The sequence below is a fragment of the Pinus tabuliformis genome, chromosome 7 (assembly GCF_031772625.1).
Source record: "Pinus tabuliformis cultivar Carrire ecotype Pingquan chromosome 7, CPIR1, whole genome shotgun sequence".
NCBI classification, from domain to species: domain Eukaryota; kingdom Viridiplantae; phylum Streptophyta; class Pinopsida; order Pinales; family Pinaceae; genus Pinus; species Pinus tabuliformis.
In genome coordinates this window covers 1501337976-1501365662 of record NC_142293.1, presented here as the reverse complement: position 1 = coordinate 1501365662, position 27687 = coordinate 1501337976, and the positions used below count along the sequence as shown (strand labels likewise).

The 27687-nt window shown below is 36.9% G+C and overlaps 1 protein-coding gene across 1 annotated transcript in view; it reads right to left on the bottom strand.

Annotated features, from left to right (window-relative positions):
* Positions 1-3098: 3098 nt before the first annotated feature.
* LOC149253516 (uncharacterized) overlaps positions 3099-27687 on the bottom strand; it is a 112908-nt gene continuing 88319 nt past the window's right edge. The window contains exons 2-4 of the mRNA XM_089454517.1: positions 20527-20654; positions 19303-20163; positions 3099-3184 (exon numbers count right to left, since the gene is read on the bottom strand). Coding sequence (XP_089310643.1) covers positions 3099-3184; positions 19303-20163; positions 20527-20654 — 1075 coding nt within the window. The remainder of the gene's footprint in view (positions 3185-19302; positions 20164-20526; positions 20655-27687) is intronic.

The following is a 27687-nucleotide window of genomic DNA, read 5'->3' as shown; positions in this document are numbered from 1 at the left end:
CCTCAACACGCATGGTAAATTGGTAATAATTATAAAACAAGGGAGGCTGCGAAGCAGCGAGTCCCTGCACTAAGTTCAGCCTGCATAATACGTGATGTGTCATAGCTATCTTGGCAAGCTCTTAGTTCATGCTAATCGTAATAGCTTACAAAAATGCAGGATAGCTTACAAAAATGCAGGAGATCTAGTGGAGTAAGTTACTCCCCGCAGATTTGAAGTAGTTCTCAGGAAAAGAGAGTAGACTAGTGCTCAGCAAAGGAGAGTAGACGGTGCGAGCTAAAGCACGGAGCTGCGTAAGTATCAAGGGTATGTTCCTGCAAGAGGGAAGAATAGCGTAAGCATCAAGGGTATGACCACTATGAGGATCACAATGGAGTAAACAGCGCGTCAGGATAATGTATTAGAAGAGCAAATGGACGTGGATGTCCGTGGATTATATTATGTAACATATGCAAACGAATCTGAGTAGTTTTTTGTTTGTTACCGTATATGTCAACCCTAACAGGACTATGTCCAAGGCGTGCTTGCTATTTGTTCTAGTAAATTGACCAGAGAAGCATCGTGATTATGTCATAGCTCGCCACGCAGTAATCCAGTTCCAGAAGTATTTGAATTTCATGGCAGCTGTCATGTCCCTTCAATTCCTGGAACCAGAGGATGCGTGATTGAAGCAATGATATAAGGCGAGTCGATTCGGATGATATTCAGATATATTATATATTATATGAGTGCTGGGTACAATGTTAATATCACTACCCGTTACTAAGTTTCTTGGGTGCAAACCAGTGAAGTAAAAGAAAAGCCTGAAACCGTGATCACCATCGGTTCTAAGTGCATTATGCTATTTATAATCTAGAGTGTTGGAATTTAAGCAGAAGTTTTGTTGTGATTTGGATTGTCTTCAATGGCGAATGGTTTGAATTGTTGTGATTTGGAGCAACACTTTATTTGCTTATAATTGTGTACGTTTTGGTGATCTTACCAGCTAATTCTGTCGAAGAGATTAGTCTGAATGAAGCCTATAAGAACATTCAGTCCTCCCGTGCACCGGATGCTACAGGACAATACTGTTCTCAGATATCATGCAGACGTGCAGGTTATGAATGGGTTCCCAGCTTTGGAGAACAGAAGAGAAGTGTTGCTGCAAGTCCTAATCCGTAGCATAACAGTTGAAAGTCAAATGTTTTCAGAAAGATGCAGGAGCACCACGATGCACTACCCTCACATTCAGTGGCAGGCAGGAAGCCATTGAATCTGAGTTACATACGTAAATAATAATTACGTAGCTATGTAAAAGTAAGCAAAATGTTAGGATAATAATGTATCTACCCAACGCCCGTTTCATAGGTAATAATTACTTGTAATGGATTTCGATATCGTTAACAAATATATTTGGATGGTTTCATTATATGGAATATCTTATGTTAAATACCGAAAATCATTCTAGCAACATGGAAAGCAGCTCTGTATAATTTTATTTCATCAAGCTAATGACCAAGAAGATTATCTGACCAAAAAGGAAATATATTTTGATTATAAAAATACTGTACACTAACAAATTATGAAGAAATTCCAGTGGGCTAATTTTTAATTATAGCTTTTGACTTAAACCGTTCAATGTCGTAAAGAAAGTAAAGAAATTTAATAGCACTGTATAAAAATTGCGTTTTTTTGGGGTTAAGATTGCAACTGAAGTCAACGATACTTCGCGTGAGGTGTAACTTTCACGACGAGGCCACACGTTACACAGGAGACATGTGATCGACATGCATGCAGCAACGTGTTTGTACGCACCAACGTGTTTGTACGGAACGTGGGAAACAAGGCCATGAGAACCACCATGGCTCTCCAAATCTGCAACACTTGTGCCTGAAACATGGCTCTCCAGACCTGAAACATGGCTCTCCAGACCTGCAAAACACTGCCAGAACCATGCTACAAATAATAAGAATCTAGTCTAGTCTTACTGTTTACTCAGGGTTTTCGTGTACTTAGGAGGAAGGGTATAAATGGCCAGGTTACCAGTGCGGCTATGGACGAGACAATCTGGCGACAGCTCCCCGAGGAGGCTTCGGAACTACTTCTCCATGCCGTCCATAGCTTTCTTCAACAGCGTCGCAGCGTCAACAGAAATCGATTTGAGAAGTTTTGATGCAAGGAAGAAAACCAAATCTGCAGAAGGCAAAGCAATTATTTCATCAATTTTTCCGAGAATATGATATTGAGCTGCAGGCTAGCTTCCAAGAAGAAAATACAAAAAATAATAAAGCAAGATAAACATATTACTGTTACCTGTGAGAAGTCCGTCGCGGTCTCTAGTAATTCTGGTCCTTACAATGCCTGGATGGATAGAATTTGCTGTCACATTGGCCTTCATTTTCTGCATTCTAGACGGAAACTTGTGTTAAATGTTTATTCCTTGTAAAAAAATTGTAAATTTGAGCGGTTATGGAAAACGTAGCTCAAGATTAAGGTTACCTCGAGTCTCAACGCAAGCTCTTTTGTGTGTAGAATATTTGCCAGTTTAGATTGAGCATATGCGCGCTTTCGGAGCTGTCTGATGCAGCAACTTCTGGTTCTGCTCGTCCCAGTCCTGCTACTGATAAACAGGAAGACAGCTGCGCTGCATCATCCAAGCAGATCAAGCAAAAGCAAGGAAGCAGAAGAACCACCGGTTTCTTATGCAACGTTAGAAGCAGATACTTCATTGCAGTCTGCAAAGTATTTTCCTGATATGGCTTTCAAATTCGGATGAACTGCAACATAGCAGGTTGTAGATGCCGCCTGTTACAGATATTGATTTAAAGATAAGCTGCAAGATACGTCATTCTTATAACCCTGGTTTCCCTTGAATTTTTTTCGGAAATAAATAGTTTCTGTGAAAATTAAGGAATAACAGGTACAAGGAGCGAGTTAAAACATTTAAAGAATTCAATAAAAAGGCTATAGAAAGTAGCTGTATGAGAGATCTTACCTGAGAAATCGATTTGAGAGTCAGTCCGGCCCCGGGACGCCCAGAGCCGATGTTTTAACAGGGTTACTTGCTGTTAACAAAGTTACATGCTGGATGGTCTCTGTTGGCTCCCCTACCTTAACATCTAGCAAGCGGCCACATCAAACTGCACAGCTGCTGTGCATGTAGCACGCACAGCCCCTGCATGCACAACAGCTGCCTCCAAATACGCTGCAATGTATAAAAGTTTAAACACGCCTAATTAAAATCCCAAACATCGCAAAGTAATGCTAGCATTAATCGCCCAATACCTGCAAACCGTTGACGGTCACGCATAAGGAACTAGGCCTAAATAGCAATTTAGGCTATGGTCGGGCCTCTTCCGCCTCGGGAAGAGGCCAAATAAGATGGCGAAGGATGGCGAAAGATAGCGAAGGAGTGAGTGCAAATGAAACTTAGGCATATCCCCGCTCTAACCGCCGTATAACAGAGAAGGAAAGGGGTGAACTAATGCTAAGTCGGGGTCCTATCGATTACTATAGTCCCTGCCGGATGCCAGATGGCAGGGACTAATAAAGTGGTGGCCAGGCCTAGTAATAGTATTAATTTTATCTCATATATTCATTCAACAAATGAATGAATATTATTTAAGGGAAAAGAATAAAAAACATTTAAAATATTAGAATCCAGAGTAGTTAATTTGTTTATTAATTAAAAATAATTTTATTTTTTATTTAAAATTAAAACATATTTTAAATATTAATAATATTTACAATAAAATCAATATTATATAATTTTTAAAATTATAATTTTAGACATGAAACTAAATACTATTTAAATTACACTTAATAAAATAATAAAGTTTTCATAAATTATATTATATTTTACAAATAACTATTTTTGGTATCAGTAGATCATATTTGCTATAAAAATAACTAGTCTATATTCATTTTAATTTTGATCTATCAAATTTCAGATGGATCAAATATATGAAGGTATAAACCTTTTTTTCGGGTGCAAAATTTGAGGAAAGGTTTACACTTCCAGAGATTTGATCCATCTCATGCTTGATAGATCCAAAGTTAAGATGGATTTAGTTATATATATATACACCATTGGCAAAACCATGGGAGCCCAAAATCCACAAACCGTAAATTTTATTTTATTTTAATAATTCTGTTTTAATTTTGAGGTTCAAACCCCCTTAGTTTACTAGAAGGGACATACATGGGCACCTAGAGGTTATAGTGGTCGTTGTTGGAATTGATCCTGTTGACATGCGAATGCGAGACTAGCCCAGTTGTCAATTTATCTAAATACAATATATATACACCATTTTCTTTGTGGCTCGTTTATACATTTTACCTTTGAAACTCCTTAAACTCTGCAGAAAGGTTTATATTCACTAACGTATATATTCTCTGTGGCTCATATATACTCTGCGGTAAGATCTATATTCTCTGCGGCTCGTAGACACTGACAAGATTTATATTCGATGCAGAAAGATTTATATTCTATGCGACTCGTATATAATTTGGGACAAGCTTTATGTTCACCAAAGTTTATATTATCTACAGATCGCAAGGCTTATCTTCTCTATGGCTTGTATACACTAGCAAGATTTATATTTTCTACGACTTGCATATTCTCTGCAACTCCTATATACATTCTATATCTGTAACTCATTAATTTGATTTCCTCTGTGGCTTGGATATACATTCTATATTTGCAGCTAAATAACATAACTAAAGTTTCTTGGTAGCTCGTATATACATTTTATCTCTGGACTCATTGATTTGATTTTATATGCGGCTCATTGAACTTTGCAATGAAGGCATCTTTGCGACTTCTTGGTGAATTTAATTTGCAGTTCCTCAATGAACACTGGGGCTTCTTACGATGAATTTGATTCCACAAATTTTCCTGGTGCATAAGTTCTTTTTACCTATTCTTTCTTTTTCTTAGTTCTACTAGTTAAAATTATGAGTACTTCTATGATCATATTGACACGTTAGAAAAGCAAAGAGAAGAAAGAGAAAGAGAACATAAACTAGAATTATCTACAATGCTTATGGAGCATAAACTAGAATTACGGATAATGTTTATGGAACATAAGCTAGAAATATCTACAAGGATTGACAATAGCTACAAATTATTAGAAAATAAAATGGTAGCACTTAATACTAAACTCCAAGGAATGAAACATAGTGTGTAAGAAATAGAAAACAAAAACAATCAATGGTTGAAGAAAATTGCACCTTGAGAGATGAGATTAAAGAGTTAAAAGAAAAGCTAAATAATAATTTGACACTTAGTAGCACAATGAATAAACTAGATATTAAATCATAAAAGAGGAAATGAACAAACTAATTGAACTAGATCATGAGTGGCATAAAAGAGCACTGGATTTTATAATTGTTGGCATAAAAGAGTAGAACGATTAGGACACATTAGAAATAGTAAAAGAACAACTAAAAACAAAGTCACAAATTCAAACAACTTATCTAATAGAAGCGAAAAGGGTGGGAAAGATACTCGAGCATAAACATAGATTGATCTATGTTAAGGTAAGTTGTAATGACCATAAATTAGATATACTTAGTAAATATCCAAGCCTAAAAGGGACAAGAATATTTATAAATGAGGATCTTATTCCAGAAGACCAAGCTAAACTAAGGAAAGAGGTTCAAAAGGTAAAGGAGGCAAGAAAGGAAGGCAAATGGGCAATCATTAGAAATAGGAAAGCTATTATTAGAGATAGAGACCAAAATAAGAGTGATAAATAGGAATTAGGAACACTCTGGATCCTCTTCTGGAATTGTCGTGGCTTTCCATGGCGTAAAGGTCCTATGTTAAGTTGGATCCCAAGTGGTATTGATCTTATACTCTTAGTTGAAACTTGCAAGCATGATGAATCTAAGGTCCCCCACGTGGTGGGATTCATTCACTAGTCGACTTGGAACAAGAAATCCTCTCGTAGAGGTTTTGGTGAAATAGTGTGATATATAAAAAATAACATTTCTTCTCACGTTTGGCTTCGTAATATTGACCCCCTCAATTGATACATTTGGGTTAAAATTTTTGACTCTAACACCAATAGTATTTATTTCAAAATTTGTTATTTTTTCCTATCAACTCTACCTCCTATAAGAAAAACAACCTAGATAATAACTACCCCTTCAATACCTTAGAAAAGGATATCCACAGTCTAAGGAATGAAGGTAATATCCTCTTGCTAGGGGAGTTCAAGGCTATAACCACTACTAACCAAGCTACTCTCCTAAGTAATAATTCTCACCCTAATCTCCTTTGGCTAGATGAAGGCTTTGATTTATCCAATAGTTTCAAAAGAAATTCTGAAGACATAACCAAGTACTTATTTGGTACCAAGCTAATCAAGTTCTGTAGTTCCCAAGACTTGGTAATTTGTAATGGAATTAATAAGTGGCCAACCTTAGGCCACATAACCTGTGTTCATGGGTTTGGAAATAATGTTGTGGATTATGCAATATCGATACCCATGTTCTCAACCATATTGTAAATTTTGACCTCCTAACTGACCATGATCTTGATTCTGACCACAAACCTCTAACCTTAACTCTAGACCTTGCCATGCACACCAACCACATGTGAGAGAATTGCGAGAATCAAAGGAAAATTCATTTTGATAGAAGTAAAATGGATCTCCTCATAAAGGATTTAAAAAGGGATTTAGCTTTCTTAACGTATAATAATAACATTGATCACATCTGCCACAATTTTACTACAACCCTTTCCACTACCATTAACAAGTTCTCTACCAAGGCATCTTATAAAAAGAATAGTACAACTTCCAACCCTTGCTATGATAATGGTTGTAAAATTGCTAGGAAAGCGAATAGAGATGCTTTTAACCAAACTATAAAGCTTGAAAAAATAAATATGTGCAAAGCTCTTATCAAAAGGAAGAAAATATCCTATATAAATAGTAGGCAAGAGCATCTTCTTCACCTTTGTGAAGCTGAGCCTAGAAAGTTTTAGAGGCAAATTATTGTTCGTAAAATGAAAGAAAATAATTCAATCCCCTTAAAGAATTAGGGTATCTATCTTAAGAATATTTATGATTCCCCTGTCACCATGGGTACCATCTTGAATACTCATATAGAGGGGGACATCTTTTATTTGGAAGACATGGAGTTTGAGATTAAGAAACTCGCTAATGGGAAAACTAGGGATATTGAAGGCTACTGAGTTAAAATTTTCAAAATGGGAAGGTCTATCCTCATCCCTCATATACAAAAACTCTTCAAATTAGCAGTGAATCAAGGCTTCCTTAAGCCTTGGACACAAATCCTTATTGTTCCTATCTTTAAAAGTGGGGATACAAACATTCGCTCTAACTACAAGACCATTATGCTTAGCCACATTTTAGGCAAATGGTATGGGCTCATTTTGGAAAAAACGATTAGCCTTTGGCTTGAAATGCAAGGTAAAAGAGTTGAAGGGAAAGATGGATTTAGGGGACATCACTCAACTATAGGCCTTCTTGTTACTTTTAGGATCATTATGGAAGAATGTTGCAATGATAAAACTAATCTCTTTTGCTGTTTTGTACACTTTAAAAAAGCTTTCAACACGTTTCCTTGGGATTAGCTATGGAAGAGACTAGAAGAGATAATTGTTCCTCTCGAGTTAAGGATTGCTATGACGAGGCTATATGAGAATTTTATTTCCAAGCTTAGGACCATGAAGGGTTGGTGTGAATAAATTAAATGAAATATCAGAGTTAAGAAAGGGTGTCCCCTATCCCCTACCCTTTCTGTCATTTACATTGATAAGCCAAAAGAGTGTTTAGAAGATGCAAGATGTGATGGCCCTAGATTCACTAGTATGATCATTACTCTTGTCCTTTATACTGTTGATATCATTCTTCTAGCTAGGAGCCATGATGATCTCAACAAGTAGCTTACAATCGTCCAAGATTACTGCTCCAAGCTAGGTTCAACAGTTAATACCAACAAGATTAAAGTCATGATAATTAAATCCAAAAATATAAACTATGATAATTTAATTTATGATAATAATTACTTGGAGAAAGTTTTCTCATACAAACATCCGGGAATTGAAATTCATCATCATCTCAATTGGAACTATAACATTTAGAAAAGGATAATTGGAGGCTAGAAAACTTACTATAGTCTTGGAAACAATTATAAGTCGAAAAATATTAGGGTAGGGAGTAAAAAAAGTTCCTCTTTGAGATCTCGTCACCCCTGTTATTTTATATGGATGTGAGGATTGGGGTTGCAGTATTTCTAGAGGATCATGGAGGAAGATTGATTTGGTACAAAATAAATTTATAGCCTACAACCTTAAGATTAAATGAAATACTCCCTACCCTATCCTCTTGATTGAAGCTGGCTTTCCCCATCCTTTCCCCCATTGAAAGCTATTGAAAATTGGTTTTCGTTGATGTCAACTCAAAGAAAAATCCAGATGGACCCCACTTTCTTTGCGCTTGTTATGACATACGACTGTGCTCGAATGTATGTTAGACCATCATTATCTGATAGTATTTGTCATTTCATTTCTAACCTAAATTTTGGACATTGCACCTAAAAATGAATGATGTTTTGGTCCAAAGTTTTGGCATTAAAAGTTAAGAAAAATATGTTTATTCTTGGATTTATTTTTGTTCGTCATGGCTATTACATATATTTGACCAAGTCTACCCTCAAAATGAAGAATTTTCATTACGAATATAGTTGAAAAAATGAGTTATGGCCAACTCCAAAAAAAATAAATTTATGAATTTAATCTTTAAATTGTTATTGGTTGGCTCTAATTTTACGGGGATTTTAGGGCTAGTCGGCCCACTTCCGGTTCCCTTGAGATTGTATATAAAGGGAACTTGTATTCAATCTAAGATCATCCCACTCTTATCTTTTGTAGGTTTTTGCTCTGAAATTCATGAGGTCATGGGCATAGTGGATTATCTATAAAAGGAGGTGGAGTTTCTAGGGTGTTTGGGCTTCATTGTTTCATCTTTTTGCATGGTGTTTCCCTAGGATAAAGTCATGGTTTTGAGGCCTAATATAAGGCCATTTTTGAGCTAAAGTTTGTCCCCGCCTTGTTGCATAAATTTGGCTTCTTTTGAATACATTTTGAGGAAAATCCAAGCTCTTTTTTAGGATAGTTTGAGGCCACAATCGATGTATTAACACTGAGCTATTTTAGGGCGTGTTTGGAAGCCTAACTAGCCTATCTAGATTGCTTATTAGGGGTTGAGTTTTATTTTTTATAGGGCCACGACATCCATGTGGAAGTCATAGCTCTAAAGCACAATTCATGCTTGTTTTAGGCAACAAGAAAAGATTTGTTGTAGGGCCGCACTAACACTGTGGAAGTTGCATAGTTTGAGGCTTATTCTAGACACATGAAACTTAGGGTTGAATTAACCCTGTGAAAACCACAGTAAAAGAATGGTTAAGGCCACAAGTTAGGCGCCTTGTTTATGCTTTTCTTGGAAGTAGAAAACTGGTATCCTAAGTCCACAAAGGAAGGGAATCATTGAAGCATGTGTTAGGGCTATTGTCTGGCATGTATCATCCATACCTAAGGGCATATGCAAGGGTTTTTTAGGGATTCTTGGAGGTAGAGAAGGGACAATTATATGCAATAGATTTGAGGATTGATAGAGATTAGAAAAGGACTAATTTAAGGCATAATTAGGCCTCTTTAGCCCATCTTAAAAGATATATTTGAGGACAAAATCTTTGGCAAAAATATGAAGCAATTATGAAGAAAATAAGTGGCAGAAGAAAGCATATACAATGGAAACATTGATAATGATAATCAGATCACTTCCAAGGTGATATAATGTTCAACGATATGTTTTTTCTTTGTTGAAATTGTTTGATACTATGTTTTTTAGTGAATGAAGTGATTTCTTGACAATTCAATACAAGGGTTAAATCTACATCAGTAAATTTAAATGAGCAGTTTTGACGGCTGTAATCTGGGACAATAGTGAAGTTATCAATTTTTTGGGATACTATTGTAATTGGGTCATTATCCCTAGTACGAGAGCCTATATATATTTCTTTCTTATCTTCTATTTAAGGGTGGATGGGTGGCGCAAGGCAGAGTTTGAAGTCTCCTTCATGTTAGAGCCTGAAAATACTTCAAGGTGGTAGGATGGTGCTAGGGAAATATATTGATGATAGCAGGGTGTTTAAGCATCTTTCCAGTTGGAGCTAGTAAAATTAGGGTGTTGGAGCATCATTTCAAGGATTTGGGGATTCCTAATAAAATTGAATGCTTTCTATTTGAGTACTACAGAGTTGGTGCTTCCCTTTAGTTGGAGCTAATAAATTATTGTACTCTTTTATATATTAGAAAGCATTCCATGGTTTTCTCCCACATTGGGTTTCCACGTAAAATCTCTTGTGTATTTTTCATTTGATGTGGTGATGATTTGTGTTTTGATTTGATGCTAATGATATTCAATGCTATGTAAGTATAAAATTAATTAAAAGAAGTGAGATACTGATTCACCCCCCTCCTAGTATTTCCAACAAAACCCTAACTATGATTAGGTATCTCATGTATAAGAAGAAGCTATACAATATGGAAGCCAAGAGGTTCCCCAAAATTGCTTCTAACTCTAGCCAAAACCCCACCTCTGACTCAAGTAAGCTTGGCATAAGGATGCCCAATATTAGCTAGGCATAAGGATGCCTAGTATTAGCTAGATCATTAGGGGGTAAAGGAAGAGATCATCTTGGAGAATAAGGATAATATTAAAAATATTATTCCTTCCAAATTTAAGGATAAGTTGTGGGAGGATAAGGAGTTAGAGGAAAAAATGAATCTAAGGTATTATAAGGAGGTGATCAATCCTAATCTTGATAACCATAATTATCTTTCTGTTTCGACCAATGCTAAGAAGACAATGAACATTGCTAAGATAAGAACTAATTCTCATGAGTTTCAAAGTGAAACCAAATGTCAGTCAATTCCCAAAACACCTTGGGATGAAAAAGTATAGCATTTGTGATACTAAGAGGGTCGAAGATGAAAAACAATTTCTCTTGGATTGCGTCGATCTTACTCACATCTGTTCTAATTTTCAAAATCTTTGTCACACTACCAACCCTCTTGACTTGTTAAATCACCAAAATTATGGTGATCTAGGAACATTTCTCTCCCTTCTTTTCAATCATAAAAAGAAATAAAATATTAAAGAATCTCAACTAATCGCTTTCTTTAGGTCTGATGGACTGTATTGGTATCATTGGACATTGATATACATATATAATTTTTATTTTTTAATGTAATTTTACAGAGTCAAAATGTTTATATAATAAGACATTAGAACATATGGAGAGTCTCTCGGCAATAATGTATAAGAAAATTTGTTTTTTATATTTTTTTTTTCTACTTCACTAAATTTTGTGCCATGCATATTTATTTTATTGATATTGGTTTTTATTTATTTATTATTATTATTATAAAGAGATATATTATAATTCATAGTAGTTAAAGTATTTTAAATTTTAGATTTTTTTGGGTCATACTTTTAGGTCAAATTTATTTCAAATTTGATTTTTTTTATATATTAAAATCATAAATTTGATATAAATATTCCACATAATTCAAATGCCCCAAAAACTTTTCATAATAAAAAATAAGACACTATATAATTAGAAATTAGTTTGTTAAATTCTAATATAACTCAAAAACATAAAATAACTAAACTCAATTGATCTGGTTTCCAAAACATAAAATAACTAAACCAACTTGTCCTGATGATGAACCACACTAGTTGGTTCGAAACGCATCGACAAAGGTTTTCTACATGTGATTTACGCCGAAAATCTTCTTAATAAATGTTATGGATCACAGAAGCCTCAATTCATCAATTGATCTGTTTAACCATTGAAGTCATAAATTTCCCATACAAGAAGTCATGTTTTACTTCAATTTCTAACAAGGCCATCAATTATTTTTTACTATTATTTTGTAATGATTATTTCATATTGTCATTTTTGTTTTCGTAATCACTTATTAGTCCCTGCCTTCGACAGCGCAGGGACTATAGCGATCAATCGTCGTTTAACCTATATTAAATTGCCTTTACTCAATATTGTATTCACAGTTTAACCAATGTTTTAGCAAAAATACTTTATCGAACAAATTTTTATGGTAAGTTTTAATTTCGACCTCTTATTGCAGGCAAAACAGTTTGATTAAAATCATACTTAGGATAAACATTTCAGAACTTAGGATAATCGTTTCAAATTTCACTTGAATGTTAATTTAATGCTAGAGTGTACTTATCATTACTTGAAAAATATTTAATGTTTTGTTTCTTCACTGCAATATACATATATCCAAAGAAATGCAGCTTCATGGCACATTGCATGTCCTTCTTTGTCCATTGCCTATGCAACTTCGTGGCACACTGCATGTCCTTCTTTCTCCATTGGTTGAGGTAGAAGGAGGAGAAGTAAATACATCATATCCCCACCTCATTTCCATTTATTTAGGTGGTCGCAGGAGGAGGAGGAGCGAATAAGTCATATCCCCCACCTTTGATGTTGCTGGACCACTGTCAGAAGTTGAGGGTTTAGGGTCTAAATCCTACAATTCCAAGCACTAGATGAAGTCTAGCGTTTGAATCCTCCTATTCCAAGCAAGTCCAACGTCTAAATCTTCCTATTCCAGGCACTAGACATGGTGGAGATTCTTGTTGGGTTCGGTGCCTATATGGAACAAGATCAAGTGAGCTACAAACGAGCCTTAGGTCATATTTCTGCCAACTCTATCAAAAAGGGAAAACGTTGGCAGGTAAGCTTGTGCTTTATTTCTGAATTACTTTTGAATGTTTATGTGCATCTCCTCCCTCAAGTGATGAATTTGAATGTTTCTTACAATAAACAATGGGGTGAAGAGCCCCTTTTCGCTAATGATAAATATCTAAAGATAAAATTCAAACTAAGCTCTAATGGGATTTTAGCTAAATGAATAGAAATTGGTTTTTAGAGACTTATCATCCCGGCCATGACCTTTCTGTCAGAAAGTTTTGTTTTGTTTTTTGTTTTCTTTTGTTTTTGTTTTTGTTGTTTTTTTTGTTTGTTTTTGTTGTCTGTTGTTTGTTTTTTGTTGTTGTTGTTGTTTTTTTTGTTTTGTTTGTTTGTTTGTTTTTGTTTGTTTTGTTTTGTTTTTTGGTTTTTGTTTTGTTTTGTTTTTGTTTTTGTTTTTGAACCCAAGCGATGGCCCCTTTTGACTGAATGCGGGGTGTTATTAATGTTATGTTCACCATATTTTCTCCTGCTCTATTCTTTGACTGTTAGAGAGTCACAATGTTGTTGGAATGAACCAACGACCCAACCATAGCTTCAATCTAGGGTGTAACTGTTGAAGGAAAATTTGACTCTGTCACGCACAATAGATTCGACAGGGCAAGAAAAACAATGAAAAAAATGCTAATGGACTAAGAAGGATGAGTTCCTGATTCATGCTATGTGGATGGGATAATGAGAGAGAAGTTATAAAGTGCATGTATGAACCCTACTTCTAGAGTCTGAACCCTGTAATAGGTAGGGAATATGTGCCTTTAGCGGGCTTTAGCAGGGAGATTGGTTGAGTATCGGTTATAAAGAAACACTTCAATTGAACTAGTGGGTCGGAACCCATTTGGTAAACTCAATGTGGGCTATAGATATTAATTTGAGGAGGATAGGTATTATTAGAGAGGATGTAGAGATTGTAGATCAGAGTAATAGCAAGAAAAATTTGTTTATTGAAGTGTGAGGAGAGGGAGGAGCTAGTTGTGGAGGAGCTATGGCAGAAGTTAGGCTGGTATTTGATACCTATTTTCATGCTCATGATACTCGTTGTAGAGCCTTACGACCTTGACATGTTGCCTATCAACTTACCGAAGCTCGTTACTCTGTTCCAAAAAGGGAGTCGTTGGTGTGACGAAGTATCGTTCTGAAAATCAAAGTCATCATTGCGATGAAGTATCGGTCTGAAAGATTTCGTTGAAGTGGCAACACACACTCGGTTCAATGCATGGATATATCTAGATGGTACCAGGCAAACATAAAAGAAATATAACCTGTAACACAAGCAAGCAGCTAAGAAAAAGTTTGAGACACCTGTAGTTGCATGCACTCCCCACATGTTTGTCGAATAAGGTTTTTAACATTATTATTTACTATATTTCTTATTTTATTTTTTATTAATATTTTTTTCAAATTTTAATAAGTATGATAGAACACGTGCAATATCCTAAGCCTAATTTTCATGCATTACACTTGTCTAGATGTGATTGTTTCACCTTGAACCTTTGTCTTGTTTGAGTGTTACTCAGGTTGGTTATGTGGAACAACATCTCATAAAGATATACCATTGTACTAATAACTTGTAATTATTGACATCACTTAAGCCCACGGACGCTGGATTTTGTCAGTTGCTATTTGGTTATATAATGTGGGTTGGCCATTCCAATAACTTCAATCTGACCACAAGCATGTATCATAGAGAAAACCTAGGAGGCTGCATCATATAAAATCACATAACTGGCACTTAAAAGCTTAATTTGTTTAGAGATTTAAGGACATTCTGGAAACCTGAGATCAATAAAAACTTTGTTGTTGATGCTTACTCTATCTAATTATGACCTATAGTATTGTCATATGCTGGAAATTCAACAAAGGTAAATTCCAAAGAAATTTGGAGACAAACAAAGTATGGTCTAACTAGTGATAGGTGCACATTCCATTCACCTTCTACGTCACATAAACTTAATAATACAACCATAATAATGCAGGCAGTGGTTACAACTTGGCATCAACCATTGAGAGAATTGTTGGTTCAAAGGACTACAGTGGCAAATGCCACTAAGAGTTTACCACCCCCAGCACTAGGTTTGATTTTCAATGAACTCTATATCGTGATACCTGAGAATCCCCAAAGTTACATATCCCATGACTTTAATTCTCAGTGCATTATGTATGGTGATACCTGAGAATAATTACATATCCTATGAGGATAATTACCCTGTGGGTAATTTCTGTTTTAAAAGAAAATTTAACAATAAGAAACCAATAATCAAGAGCATCCTTCAACTATATTAATTCTAATGAAAATAGTCTCACTTGATTCTATTTAAAATTTGTAAGGCCACTGAACGAATAAGTGTGGAACTGCATTTAAATAAGGAGATTTTCTAGCTCAAAATCAATCAAATTATCCAGTTTAAATCAATCAAAGTTTCAATTTTGAAATAATGAACTTAAAAAGGAAAAAGATGGGTGAACTGCAAAAAATGGTTGTGTGTTCCATTTTTAGGAAAAAATCAGAAGCCCAATCAGTAAACAACTCAAACGGCAATAGGAAGGTCATTTCACAAAAATGTCACACAAGGATATCTGTAATCATGCGATAATTTCCTTATAAAAATTGCTTCAAGAAAATGTTACTATATGCATGTGCAAGTTCCGTGTCATGGCAATGTAGCAGTCAATGTTCCCAAAATTTATTTTTTGATAAATTATTCTTTAATAAATATTTCTTTGAAGATGAGAGATAGGTCTATGCTGAAAATAGAAGAGAAAATGAACTTTGGCGGAAAGAAAGGAAGGCAATGCCTCAATCAGTGAAACAAAATGTTGAAATTAGTGAATTTTTGCCTAGAAATTCAAAGGGGGCACCACAACCGTGGATGTCCAACCCAAAGCCAAATATTTATAGTCCTGGAAGGACGAATAGAGGAGAGGCAAGGAGACCTAGTTGCAAAAATTTATATGTTTTTTTGTAGATAAGGGCATGCAAGTTGAAGTCACATAATTTGGATGCAATCCAACAAGGGATTAGAATTCTGGTGATCAGATTAAACAAACTAGTAAACCCTCCTCTATTTAAACGTAATATAAGTCATATTTTTGATACACCAAGGGTGGGTGCATAGGGGACCCTAATGCAGGGGCTTACAAGGTTGCAAAGGTGGCAATGTATTTTTAGTCAGTAGTAGGACATTCGAGGTACCAAATACCTAAGAAAATAACAATATCAGTCAAATTAAGCACCCTGTACACCACAAACTGGGACAGGCACTGCAATGTTTTTCTAAATCTATAGAAGGGGAGGATAAGTTTCACATTGCAAACTAACTCCAGGTTGCTTAGTTGGCCTAACATAATGGTTCTCTTTGTTTACATGTATTTCCATGATTTGGTAGACATTTATGTTCCACTGGTTGTGAGTTGTTAATGGTTTTGGATGCGGATTAGGGTTGCTAGATTGCATTGTTGAATGGTTGCACATCACTGACTGACATTCACATAATATATCGGCAGGGACTACCGCTACGGAGTTGTCCTTGTTAGAGATATAATTTTCCACTTGAGTGTCTTTCCAATATAAACATGTTAGATTTGAGATATAATGGGGTGGCAAAGTTATCACGTTGACTCTGTTGATCTCTTAGAACAACGGTACTTGGAATTTAGTCACCATCAGTTTATGCTGATTATTATCTAATTGCGATGGAGTTTGCAGATTGTGTATAAAAAATTATATTTATAAAAAATAATTATATTTGTAAAAAGTTTTTCTTATTTGGATTTGTTCCTCCCATGGGAGGTAAAATGCCCCCAACATTCCTTCTTGTTATTGTAATTTGCTACTTGAGTTATTGACTAAACATACCATGGGTTTGGCTCCTTGCTTCTCCCCATATCGGTATAAAGCTACTTCATTTGTTTGGAAGAAATCGAAAATTGAAAAGTTGATGTTATGATTAAGTCAAGATTTTAATTTAGTTTCTTATTATGGGTAGTTATAACATTTTTGTTGGATTGGGATTGATTGTTGTGTAGATTTTATGAAGATAAATGTATTGTGGTCATTTTTAAGTTCGAAAAGTGGAATTATATTTGAAATTTTGTATTTATTTATTGATATTTTTTTCTTTAATTTTATCTCCTTGATTTTTATGTCTTGAGGATGAATCTCGATCTTGATAACCTCTATTAATTTATGATATTTTTATTTGTTTTTATCTGCTTAACTTTTATGTTTTGAAGATAAATCTGAATTTGAAAATTTGATATTAAAATGACCGATTTTCATTCTTCTGCAATTTCATATGAGTTTAAAATTGATTAAATTTGAACAAAATTCTACCCTACATGTTTGTATTGTGCGAAACTCAATCTATCCCAAAATTTTAACAAGATTCATTATTTTTTAAACTGAAAATGATATCCCTTTACCTTTACTACTAGTACAACCACATTAATAAATGTCGTTGATATACGCCATAGGCGTCAATGGATACAGATTCAATATTAATATTACTATTGATACTAATAAATATATAAAGATAATAATAATACAATAATAATGATTATATTATATTATAAAATATTATTATCATTATATTATAAATATGATAATAATTATAACCATTATGATGACAATTTATAATAATAATTATTATATTATAATAATATGATAATATTATTTACATTATCAATAATATAATAAATATTGATATTATTAACCAAAGGAATTATTAATATTAGAAACCCAAGGCATTATAAACCCCTAGAAATAATATTAAACACAAATGATTAATATTATAAGTGCAAGGGATTAATATTGAGAACCTAAGTGATTAATATCACAAACCCTTAGGATTTATAAACCCAATGGATAAAAATAGTATTATCATTATATTATAAATACGATAATAGTTATAACAATTATAATGACAATTTATAATAATAATTAAATTATATTATAATAATACGATAATATTATTTACATTATCAATAATATAATAAATAATTTTTTTAACAAGAACGGTTATGAGTTGTATTAGTGGGTCGGTCTAAATACCAATCTTCTGATTACAGTAGGAGTGGGCATGATCCAATTGGATTCGTCCTTCTGAGACGCTATTAGACTTGCTGTCCACTTCCATTTGGGATCAACAAGTGTGCTTATTTCTACAATTTGCCCCAGTTTAAATATACAGACAAACAGCGTTAGAATTAAGCAAAAAAACATATCTGCTGAAATGATTTAAGGAATTGGGACCCATGCTTCTTCCCCGTCTCTTTTCAATGCCCCGGCCGATAGCTGTGCAACTTTATTGGCTTCAAGATCTGCCTCTTTGTTGTTGTCTCTCAGCACGTGAAAGTATTTCAGATTTTGAAACATCTTTGCCATTCTTCTGATTCTTTGGATCAGCCTTGCTAATCTTAAATCCAGTGGAGTAGAGTTAGTCACCATAAGTTTGATGACCACTTCAGAATCCCCCAAGATATTAGCCTCCTTTATTTTTAGCTTTAGGAGCTGCTTGAGCCCTTGGTAGAGGGCAAGAGCCTCAGATTGGATGCTGGAGTTGATTCCTAATCCCCAGGCAAAATGGAGGATCTCTGCACCATCTATGTTTTTAATTACTCCCCCCGCTCCAGTGTTGCCGGGATTACCTTTTGCTGCCTCGTCGAAGAAGAGGGAGTGCACCTTTTGCTTGAGGATCCAGTTTTGAAAATCCTCTCTACCTTTTCCCCTTATTTACCATTCCTCAGGAGGAGCCATGCTTCTGATATTTTGTTGAAAATGCAGGCTTAAGGAGGACCCCCAATCTTTGTCTAGCTGGGTGAGGTTGGAGTCATCTTTATGACCTCCCAAACATTCTTTTAATTGAATCTTTACTTTGGCTGCCACCGTCTTGGCATTGTGTTGGAGGTTCCTGAAGATTCTGCTGTTGCGCTCTAGCCATAGCTGCCAGCAGCAAAGTTTAAGTAGTGATGCCCAGGCCGCTTTGATCACTTTATTTTTGGGAGGGGGTCCGGAATAGCAGGTTTTCTAGGTGGCAAACAGATCTATTATGGCAGCTGGAAGCTCGAACCTGGGGTTCCAATAGTCCATCACTTCTCTCCAGACCTGAGTGGAGAACTTGTAGTTGAGAACCAGATGTGTGGCACTTTCCTCAGAGTCTTGGCACAAAGAGCACCTGGACAGTCTGTAGAAGCCGCGCCTATGGAGTTTGTCTTCGGTTAATATTTTTCTGTTGAATAAAATCCAGTGAAAGAAATCTATCTTTGGCAGCGTAGATATGTCCCAGACTGTCTTCCACGAGGCCGGATTTGGGGGCGTATTTGGGATTGCAGCTAGGCACGCATATCCCTGGGCGACTGTATAACCTGTCGACTGATCGCCCCAGCCTCGCCTATCTTTCCTGTTGATGCGCGTGGGGGCGATTCCGTTCAATAATTCGCAGAGGTGGGTGACCTCTTGGTGGAGGTCTGAGGGCGGATCCGACAGACTCCAGCCCACCCACTGCGTACCATTCCAAGTGGATATGTCCCACAGCTTAGTTTTCCTAGCTGCTATCAACCATTCCTTCAACGATTTCACCTTTGGGCATTCTCCAATAGGCTCGCGATCCATGATATGATCATTCCATATACTTATTTTTTTCCCATTTCCGGGAATCCAATAGGCTTTGGATTGAATCAAGTGGGCAGCTTTGGAGCAGAGGTTGACGAACGGCGAGGTTCCTTGAGGCAAAGGTCCGTCTAAGCATCTCAGTCTTGTGCCTTTGAGGTATTTTCTCCAGAGAGCTGTCTGTGCCCAGCCTGGTTTAGGCGCAATTAGTCTCCATAGGAGCTTAGCTCCCATTGCTATGTTCTGCTGAGGGAGTTTCTTGAAATTGAGCCCACCCTCCATCTTAGGCTTGAGGACAGTCTCCCATTTAACAAGCTGGAATCTTCTCTCATTTTGTTTACCTCCTTTCCAAAAGAAGTTTCTGATATATTGATCCATTTTCTGGAGAATACCAATGGGCGCTAGGAGCACAGAAAACTGGTATAACGGGAGGCTTCTAAGGACGGCTTTAATGAGAACTGTCTTGCCTGCCATATTTAGCCAATTTACTCCCCATGCTTGGAGTTTACTTTTAAATTTTTCTACCTGCGACATCCAGTCCCTGTTGTAGGCGCGCTTGAGGAAAATGGGCAGCCCCAGATACTTGAACGATGTCCATTCTGAGGAAGCTGCAAATCCTAGGCATCTGGAGATGATGTTGAGCAAAGAGGGCAGGGTGTTCCAGCAGTAAGTATGGCACTTACCCTTGTTAAGGCGGCTACCAGACTCCATACAGTAATCATCTAGCGTCTCTTTAAATCTTCTGGCTAAATGAATCGAAGCTGTCCCAAGAAGCAGAGTATCATCTGAAAATAAGGCGTGATTTATGTTTTGGACCCCCCTCGCTATGGATATCCCTAAGATCTCCTGCTCTTGCATTTGTTTGTTTAGGTGGAAACTGAGAACTGAAGCTTGAATTACAAATAGCAGGGGAGACATGGGACAACCCTGTCTTAGCCCTCTTGTAGCTTTGAAGAAACCTGCAGATCTACCATTGACTAAAGGAGCGATCCATGGTTCCGAGATGCAGGCCCGGATCCAATTGATGAATCTCACCCCAAAACCAAATTTTTTCAACACATTCAAAAGAAAACTATGGTTAACTCGGTCAAAGGCATTTGCTAGATCCAGTTTGATAGCCATACCTTGTTCCTTGCGCTGCTGACTTGATAGAATCGCCTCTTGGACAAGTGTGAAGTTGTCCACTAAATGCCTTCCATGTATGAAGCCTCCTTGGTTCTCTGGGATAACTTTAGGAAGAATATGCTTCAACCTATTAGCAATAACTTTTGTGATCAGCTTGTAACCAATGTTACACAGGGATATGGGGCGAAACCTATTGAAGGAGTTGGCTCCCTTTTCCTTGGGTATGAGAGCAAGGAAAGAGGAGTTAGTACTTCCTCCTAATTTCTGGCAAGCCTGCGATTTTTGAACCATTTTATATAAATCTTTCCCCACTATGTGCCAGCAGGTTTGGAGAAAAGAGGTGGAAAAACCATCAGGGCCTGGGGATTTATCAGGGTTCATGGCATAGAGGGCCCTTTTGACTTCTTCCATTGTGACTTTGCTTTCTAGATGCTGGTTCATATAATCAGATATTGAGGTGGGAATCCTGTCCAACAAACAAAAGTTCTGGTTCATATTCTTCTCTTCGCTGTACAGGCCTTTGAAATGATGATGAGTTGCATGTTTGATACTTGCAAAGTCTTTATGAATGGTAGCCGGTTCCTTAATTTCAGTGATGGAGTTGAAACCTTTTCTGGCTTCAACTTGCTTGTGAAAGAATGATGTATTTCTGTCGCCTGCCTTTAGCCAGAGACATCATGATTTGATCCTCCATGTTTCCTCTTCAGTCAGGAAAGCTTTATGATAGCACTGCTGGAGGTGAACCTCTTTGTCTAAAATTTCTCTAGATATGTGAGCCTCTTCTGTGTTCAATTGAAATGCTTCAAGTTAGCTTTGGATATTTTTCCTTTCAGCTGTTGGATTGACAAGAGATTTGGCCCAACACTTTAGGGCTGATTTCAATCTCCTGAGTTTTTCTTCCCAAATATAAAATGGAGATCCAGTGACTGGCTGGGTCCAGCTTTCTTTAACAATTCTGCAAGAAGTTTGGTTCCTTGATCCACAAAGGGCTAAACTTGAAGGGAATGGGACCAAGGTCAACATGGGCTCGAAGGATGAGCTTAATTGGCTTATGATCAGAGGTGCTACAAGGAAGAATATGCATGGTAGCATCTAGGCCTAGCAAAAGAAAGGAGCTATGCACCAAGAATCTATCCAGCCTTGCTGCAATATGGCTAGGACCTATTCTTTTATTGGACCAAGTGAACATACCTGAGACAGGCTTGATATCTAGCAGATCCCAGTCTTGGAGGAGATCCTCAACCCATTCCCTTGCCGGGTCTCACACAATGCAGCCTCCTCGCTTTTCAGAAGAATGCAGAGTGATGTTCAGGTCGCCTGCTATGATGACATTTTCCAGATTGCCCAGATCTGCTTGCTGCCTTAAGGAGTCCCAACAGATCTTTTTTTCTCCAGCGTTGACTGGAACATAAACATTGAAAAGACAAAAGATTTCTTTTGTAATTAGGTGCTGCATCTTTAACATCGCCCAGTGGGTATTTGATGCCTCTGCCACCAGCGAAAACCTGCTTTCGTTCCAAAGAGTGCCCAACCCTCCAGAGGCTCCTCGGGCTGAGACAACTATTGCATTACTTTTTTTCCAAAGTTTTTTGCTTACTTGGAGAAAATCTGATTCCTCCATCTTAGTCTCCTGGAGAAGGAGTATGTCAGGGGCCTCTATTCTTATTAGATTTCGTATAGCCTCTTCTTTTATTTTGCTGCCCATACCCCTACAGTTCCAGGAGATTATCTTCATTATTTACCTTTGCTTGGCTGGGCTCCCTTGGAGCCTTGATGCTGATTTCTTACCATCTTCGGCTTTTTTGCTAACAACTTCTCCAATGTTGGTTGATTGCCCTGGAGTTTATCTTTGTACGTTTCATGCTCTCTTTTCTCCCGATCCGTTTTGCGTCCTCTTGTAGATCTCCTTACCGAGGATTGGGATTCTCCTATTTCTCCTTCCTCCTCCGATTCTTCTGATTCTTGATCCTCCTCCTCGACTACTTTGGGGGTTCCTTTTGAAATTTCTGTGGCTCCCATGTCTTTAGCGCTGGGAGATTGGAAATCTTTGTCTGGGGACGCTGGCTTTTGAACTACCACTTCGTGAGTGTCCTCTGGTTGGGAGCTGAGAGGGTTGAACCTGTTCTCTGGAGTGAGCTTGGGCTAGGAATGCTGGATCTGCTGAGCTAGATCGTGCTGGAGGCCTTTGCCGGTAGTTCCTCCCGGCTTCTGGATCTTGGATGCCATTTTGGATCGTTTTACTTGATTCCAGCCGACCTCCTTCCCTTGAGCCGCTTCATTGACCGTTGGTCAGTTTCTGGCAAAGTGCCAATAGACCTGGCATTTCCGGCATTTGAAGGGCAGCTGTTCATAGTCTAGCTTCTGCACATGCGTCCAGCTTCCTACTTTGAGTTTGATGGCCTCCGGAAGCCCCTCCTCCAGATCCACCTCAATGCATATCCTTGCACAGTCGTATTGATCCTTACTGTTCGCTCGGTCTATGAATTTCCCTAGGGAATTTCCAATATGCATCAGAGAATCCCAGTTCGAGCAATGAACCGGGAGGTTGGGAAGCCTAACCCATACCGGGACAGCTTTGGGTACGTCTACTGCTGGGTCAAAGTCAGGAGTCCATTTGTTCAGGTACAGACCCTGGGGGCCCATAAAGTAAGGACCATTTCGAAAGATCAGCTCTTTATCATCTTTGGAGGTGAATTCAAAGAGGAAGAATCCTCATCCCAGAAAGTATGAGGTCACACTTTCGTTGATCAGCAGCGACCGGTTTCTTTTGACCCAACTCTCTATCGACTTGGGAGATGGCCATAGACCAGTAAACTGGCCTATGAGAGCCCGCTCGGATAGGGACAGAGCAACCTGGATCGGGGTTTCTGGGGGTAAAGAGATCTCAAGGATATCGTCAAGCTTCTTGACGAATTTCACTGCTTCTACATTTTTCTTCTTGGGTAGCCCTTCCAAAAGTTGACTGAACGCCTCAGCTGGGGAGTTTGTCGACAGAGGAGGCGAGGTAGGGGCCTAGGGGATGCCCAACACCTCCATGGGCACTAGATCTGACTTGACAGGCGAAGATCAAGCCTCCATGACCAGTGGGCCTCACTTGGGCAGGTCCTCGATTAATCAATCTCACCCGCAGTCAGGCGCGCAAGGGTTTGAAGTCTGGGACGAGGAGCAGCGATCTGATCTATTCTCAACAGATCCGCGACTCGATCTGCTCATGTACTGGGATCTGGGAAGGCCGAAGGGCTGAGCTGAGGCAGGAGCAGCACTCAGAGCTGATCGCAAAGGGTTGTTGTCTTTAATTATGTCCAATAAATTATCAATTTTCAATAATATAATAAATATTGATATTATTAACCAAAGGAATTATTAATATTAGAAACCCAAGATATTATAAACCCCAAGGAATAATATTAAACACAAATGATTAATATTATAAGCCAAAGGGATTTATATTATAAACCCTTGGGCTTGATATTATAAATGTAAGTATTATTAATATTATAAACCTAAGAAATTTATGTTATAAACCCAATGGATAATAAACTCAAGAGATTTATATTAAGCCCTAGGATTAATATTATAAACCCGATCAATATTATTATTGACCATGACTGACCATGATTGACCATGGTCGATTTTCATATTGAGACAATCTTTGTCACAATGCAATGTTGGCCCATGGTTGACCATGATTGAACATGGTTGATTTTCATATTGAGGCAATCTTTGTCACAATGTGACATTAGACCATTGTTGACCATGATTGACGATGGCTAAAGACAGTTGAACATGGTTGATTTTCATATTGAGGCAATCTTTGTCACAATGTGACATTGGACCATTGTTGACCATGATCGACGATGGCTAAAGACGGTTGAACATGGTTGATTTTCATATTGAGTCAATCTGTTACATTGTGACATTGGACCATGGTTGACCATGATTATAAACCAAAGGGACTTGTATTAAACCCTACGATTAATATTATAAACACTATGAATAATTGTTTACCATAGGAATATGAACCATTAGATTAATAAACCTAAGGGACTGATATTATAAACACAAGATAAATATTATAAACCCTAAGATAAATATTATAAACTCTAAGATAATTAGTATAAAACTTAAGATAAATACTATAAACCCTAAAATAAACATGGTTGACCATGATTCACCATGGTTGATTTTCATATTGACACAATCTTTGTCATAATGTGGTATTTGACCTTGGTTGATCATGGTTAATTTTCATATTGAGACAATCTTTGTCATAATGCAACATTGGACCATGGTTGATCATGGATGAACATGGTTATCATAATGTGACATTGGCCATGATTGATGATGGTTAACCATGGTTTATTTTCATATTGAGACAATATTTATGACAATGTGATGTTGAGCAGTCGTTGACCATGGCTGATTTTCATATTGAGACAACTTTTGTCACAATGTGATTGTTAGGTCCCTATAATACTAGTGATTACCCCATTACTATTGTAGTTGTATCCCTTATTAATATTGTTGTGCCCCTATTGTCCCCATATTGTTATTACTGTGCCCCATAGAATTCCTCTATTGTTATTTTTGTGGCTTTATATTATTATTGTTAGGTCGGCTGGGTTATATTGTGACTCCTTAGACTCCTATATATAGAAAGGAGGTTTTTTCATTTGAATCATCCAAGAATTGTTCATTTATGTAATGTAAAGGAGGTTTCCCCCTCGAAGAGGCTGAATTCTAAGGCGTTGATCTATCTTTTCTATATTTTTGTGAGCTGGTTTCATAACATTTGGTATCAAAGCTTTGGATTCTAGGGTTTCGCTTCTCCAAATAGGTCATTGTGGCATTTTCACTATAAGTTTTATTTATTTATTTATTTATTTTTATTTTTATTTATTTTTATTTTTATTTATTTATTATTTTTTTTTCTTCTGCGATGTTTCAGAAGCTTAAAAAAAAACCCATTTGAGACGAAATCACGCTGAACCTTAGATCCAAATTTCAGAGCTTTTTGCCCTATCTTTGCGGAGATATGATCTGAGGAAGTTGGTATTTTTTCATACTCCTGAATTAAATTCCAAACAGGTGACTTGGGGAAAATCGTCATAACTTTCTCTTTGAGCATCAGATTGAAATTTCGTAAGAAGGTACAGAAAGGGGATGGACTGTAGTTTCCTGTATATATTTTTCAGAGCCAAGGGTCGAAACAATGACTCGTGGCATGTCGTACAATTTCGCTCTACTGAACTAGTCTATAATCAGGTCACTGCGGGAGATTTGGCATAACTCTTCCCTGGAGAATCCAATTTGGATCAGACTGGTGGCATTGGAAAGAGGACGCAGAGGGCTATTGCAGGTCACAATTTCAGAACTGGATGATCTGAAATTACAGAGATACATCAGATTCAATATCGAGCTCCTACAAAGTGAAAAAAGGTGTGTAGTTTTTTAAACTTTTGCATAAGCTTGGTTTGAAAAATTAGTTTGAAGGAATTCAAAGGGCATAGTAAAGCATTATTATCGGTAATTGATGCCCTGAGGAAAGAAAATGCAAACACCTAGTAAGCAACCTGAAAGCTCTAGCATCACTCATGAAGAAGAGGAAGAAATGCAACATGATATATCAAAATTACGAGACCAAGTGCAACAAGTGTCACTTGCACAAAAAGTAATAGAATCTAAGATGGATGGTCTAAAGAAAGATGTATAAGCTAAGATGGATGGTTTAAAGAAAGGCGTAGAAGCTAAGATGGATTGTTTAAAGAAAGGGGTATAAGCTAAGATGATTGACGTGGAAACGAAGATGGACGATTTGAAGACATGCATGGAGATTTGAAGACAGGCATGGAAGATTTGAAGACATATTTGACAAAGTTTCTACAAGAAATGCTTACTAATGGTGAAAGGGTAGTAAAGGAAACTCATGATGAGAACAAAAGAAATGTTAATCATGATTTCATAGACTCTAATGTTGGACCGAAGACCCACCATATTCCAAAAATTGATATGAGGAAGTTTGATGACAAGGATCCCACAACATGGATATTAGAGATGGAGCAATTTTTCGATCTCAATAATGTGCAAAACACACAAAAGGTACGTATTGAAACTTTATATTTGGAACCAAATCAGTTTGTATGGTATCAATGGCTTTGCTCTCGTAAACAAATTATCACTTGGGCAATTTTTATGGAAGAATTGATAGCACATTATGAGTATACAAAAAGCAACACTTTTTTTAGCCAATTGATAAGTCTCAAACAAAAGGGTTCAATAATGGAGCACATTGAGGAGTTCCAAAAATTGAACATAAGGGTAAAAAATATTCCAGAGGAGCATAGGATTGATGTGTTCATAGGGACTTTAAAGGATAATATCCAACATGATGTTCGCCTTTGGGAACCTGATTCATTAGAGAAGGCATTCAGGTTAGCAAGAAAAATGGAAAGCAAAATTATGGCAACCAGGAAGCATACCACTCACAACTATAAAGATGGAAGTGTTGTTGCCCCTAGTCTTCCACAACCTATAAGGTTGACACCACAACAATTGGAAGAAAAAAGAGCAAAAGGGCTTTGTTACAGTTGTGATAGCAAATACACTAACGGTCATAAGTGTGCTGAGAAGAAATTATTCTACATAGATTGTGAAGAGGAAGAAGAAAAGGAGCAAGAAAGGTCAAAAGAAGAGGATATACTCCAGGAACAAAGCCTAGATAAAGAAAAAATGAATCCGACCATATCTTGTAATGCATTGGCTGGAATTACCACTCCTCAAACCATCAAGATATAAGGAAAAATCAAGAAGAAAAAGGTAATAGTGTTGATTGATTCAGGAAGTACCCACAATTTTATTCATTGTAAGATAGCAAAATAATTGAATTGCTTCCTATATCCAGCACCAGAGTGTCAAGTGATGGTTTCAAATGGAGGAATGATAAATTGCTCTGAAAGTGCCATAATATCAAGCTATCCATGGGAGAATATGTATTGACTAGCCCAATGCTTTCCATTCCAATGGGAGGTGCTGATGTTGTACTAGGAGTCCAATGGCTACAATCTTTGGGTACAATAGCTTTTAATTTTCAAGAACTTTTCATGAAATTTTCTGCGGAAGGAAAGGAAGTTGAATTAAGGGGTATTGCAGGGAAATCGAGA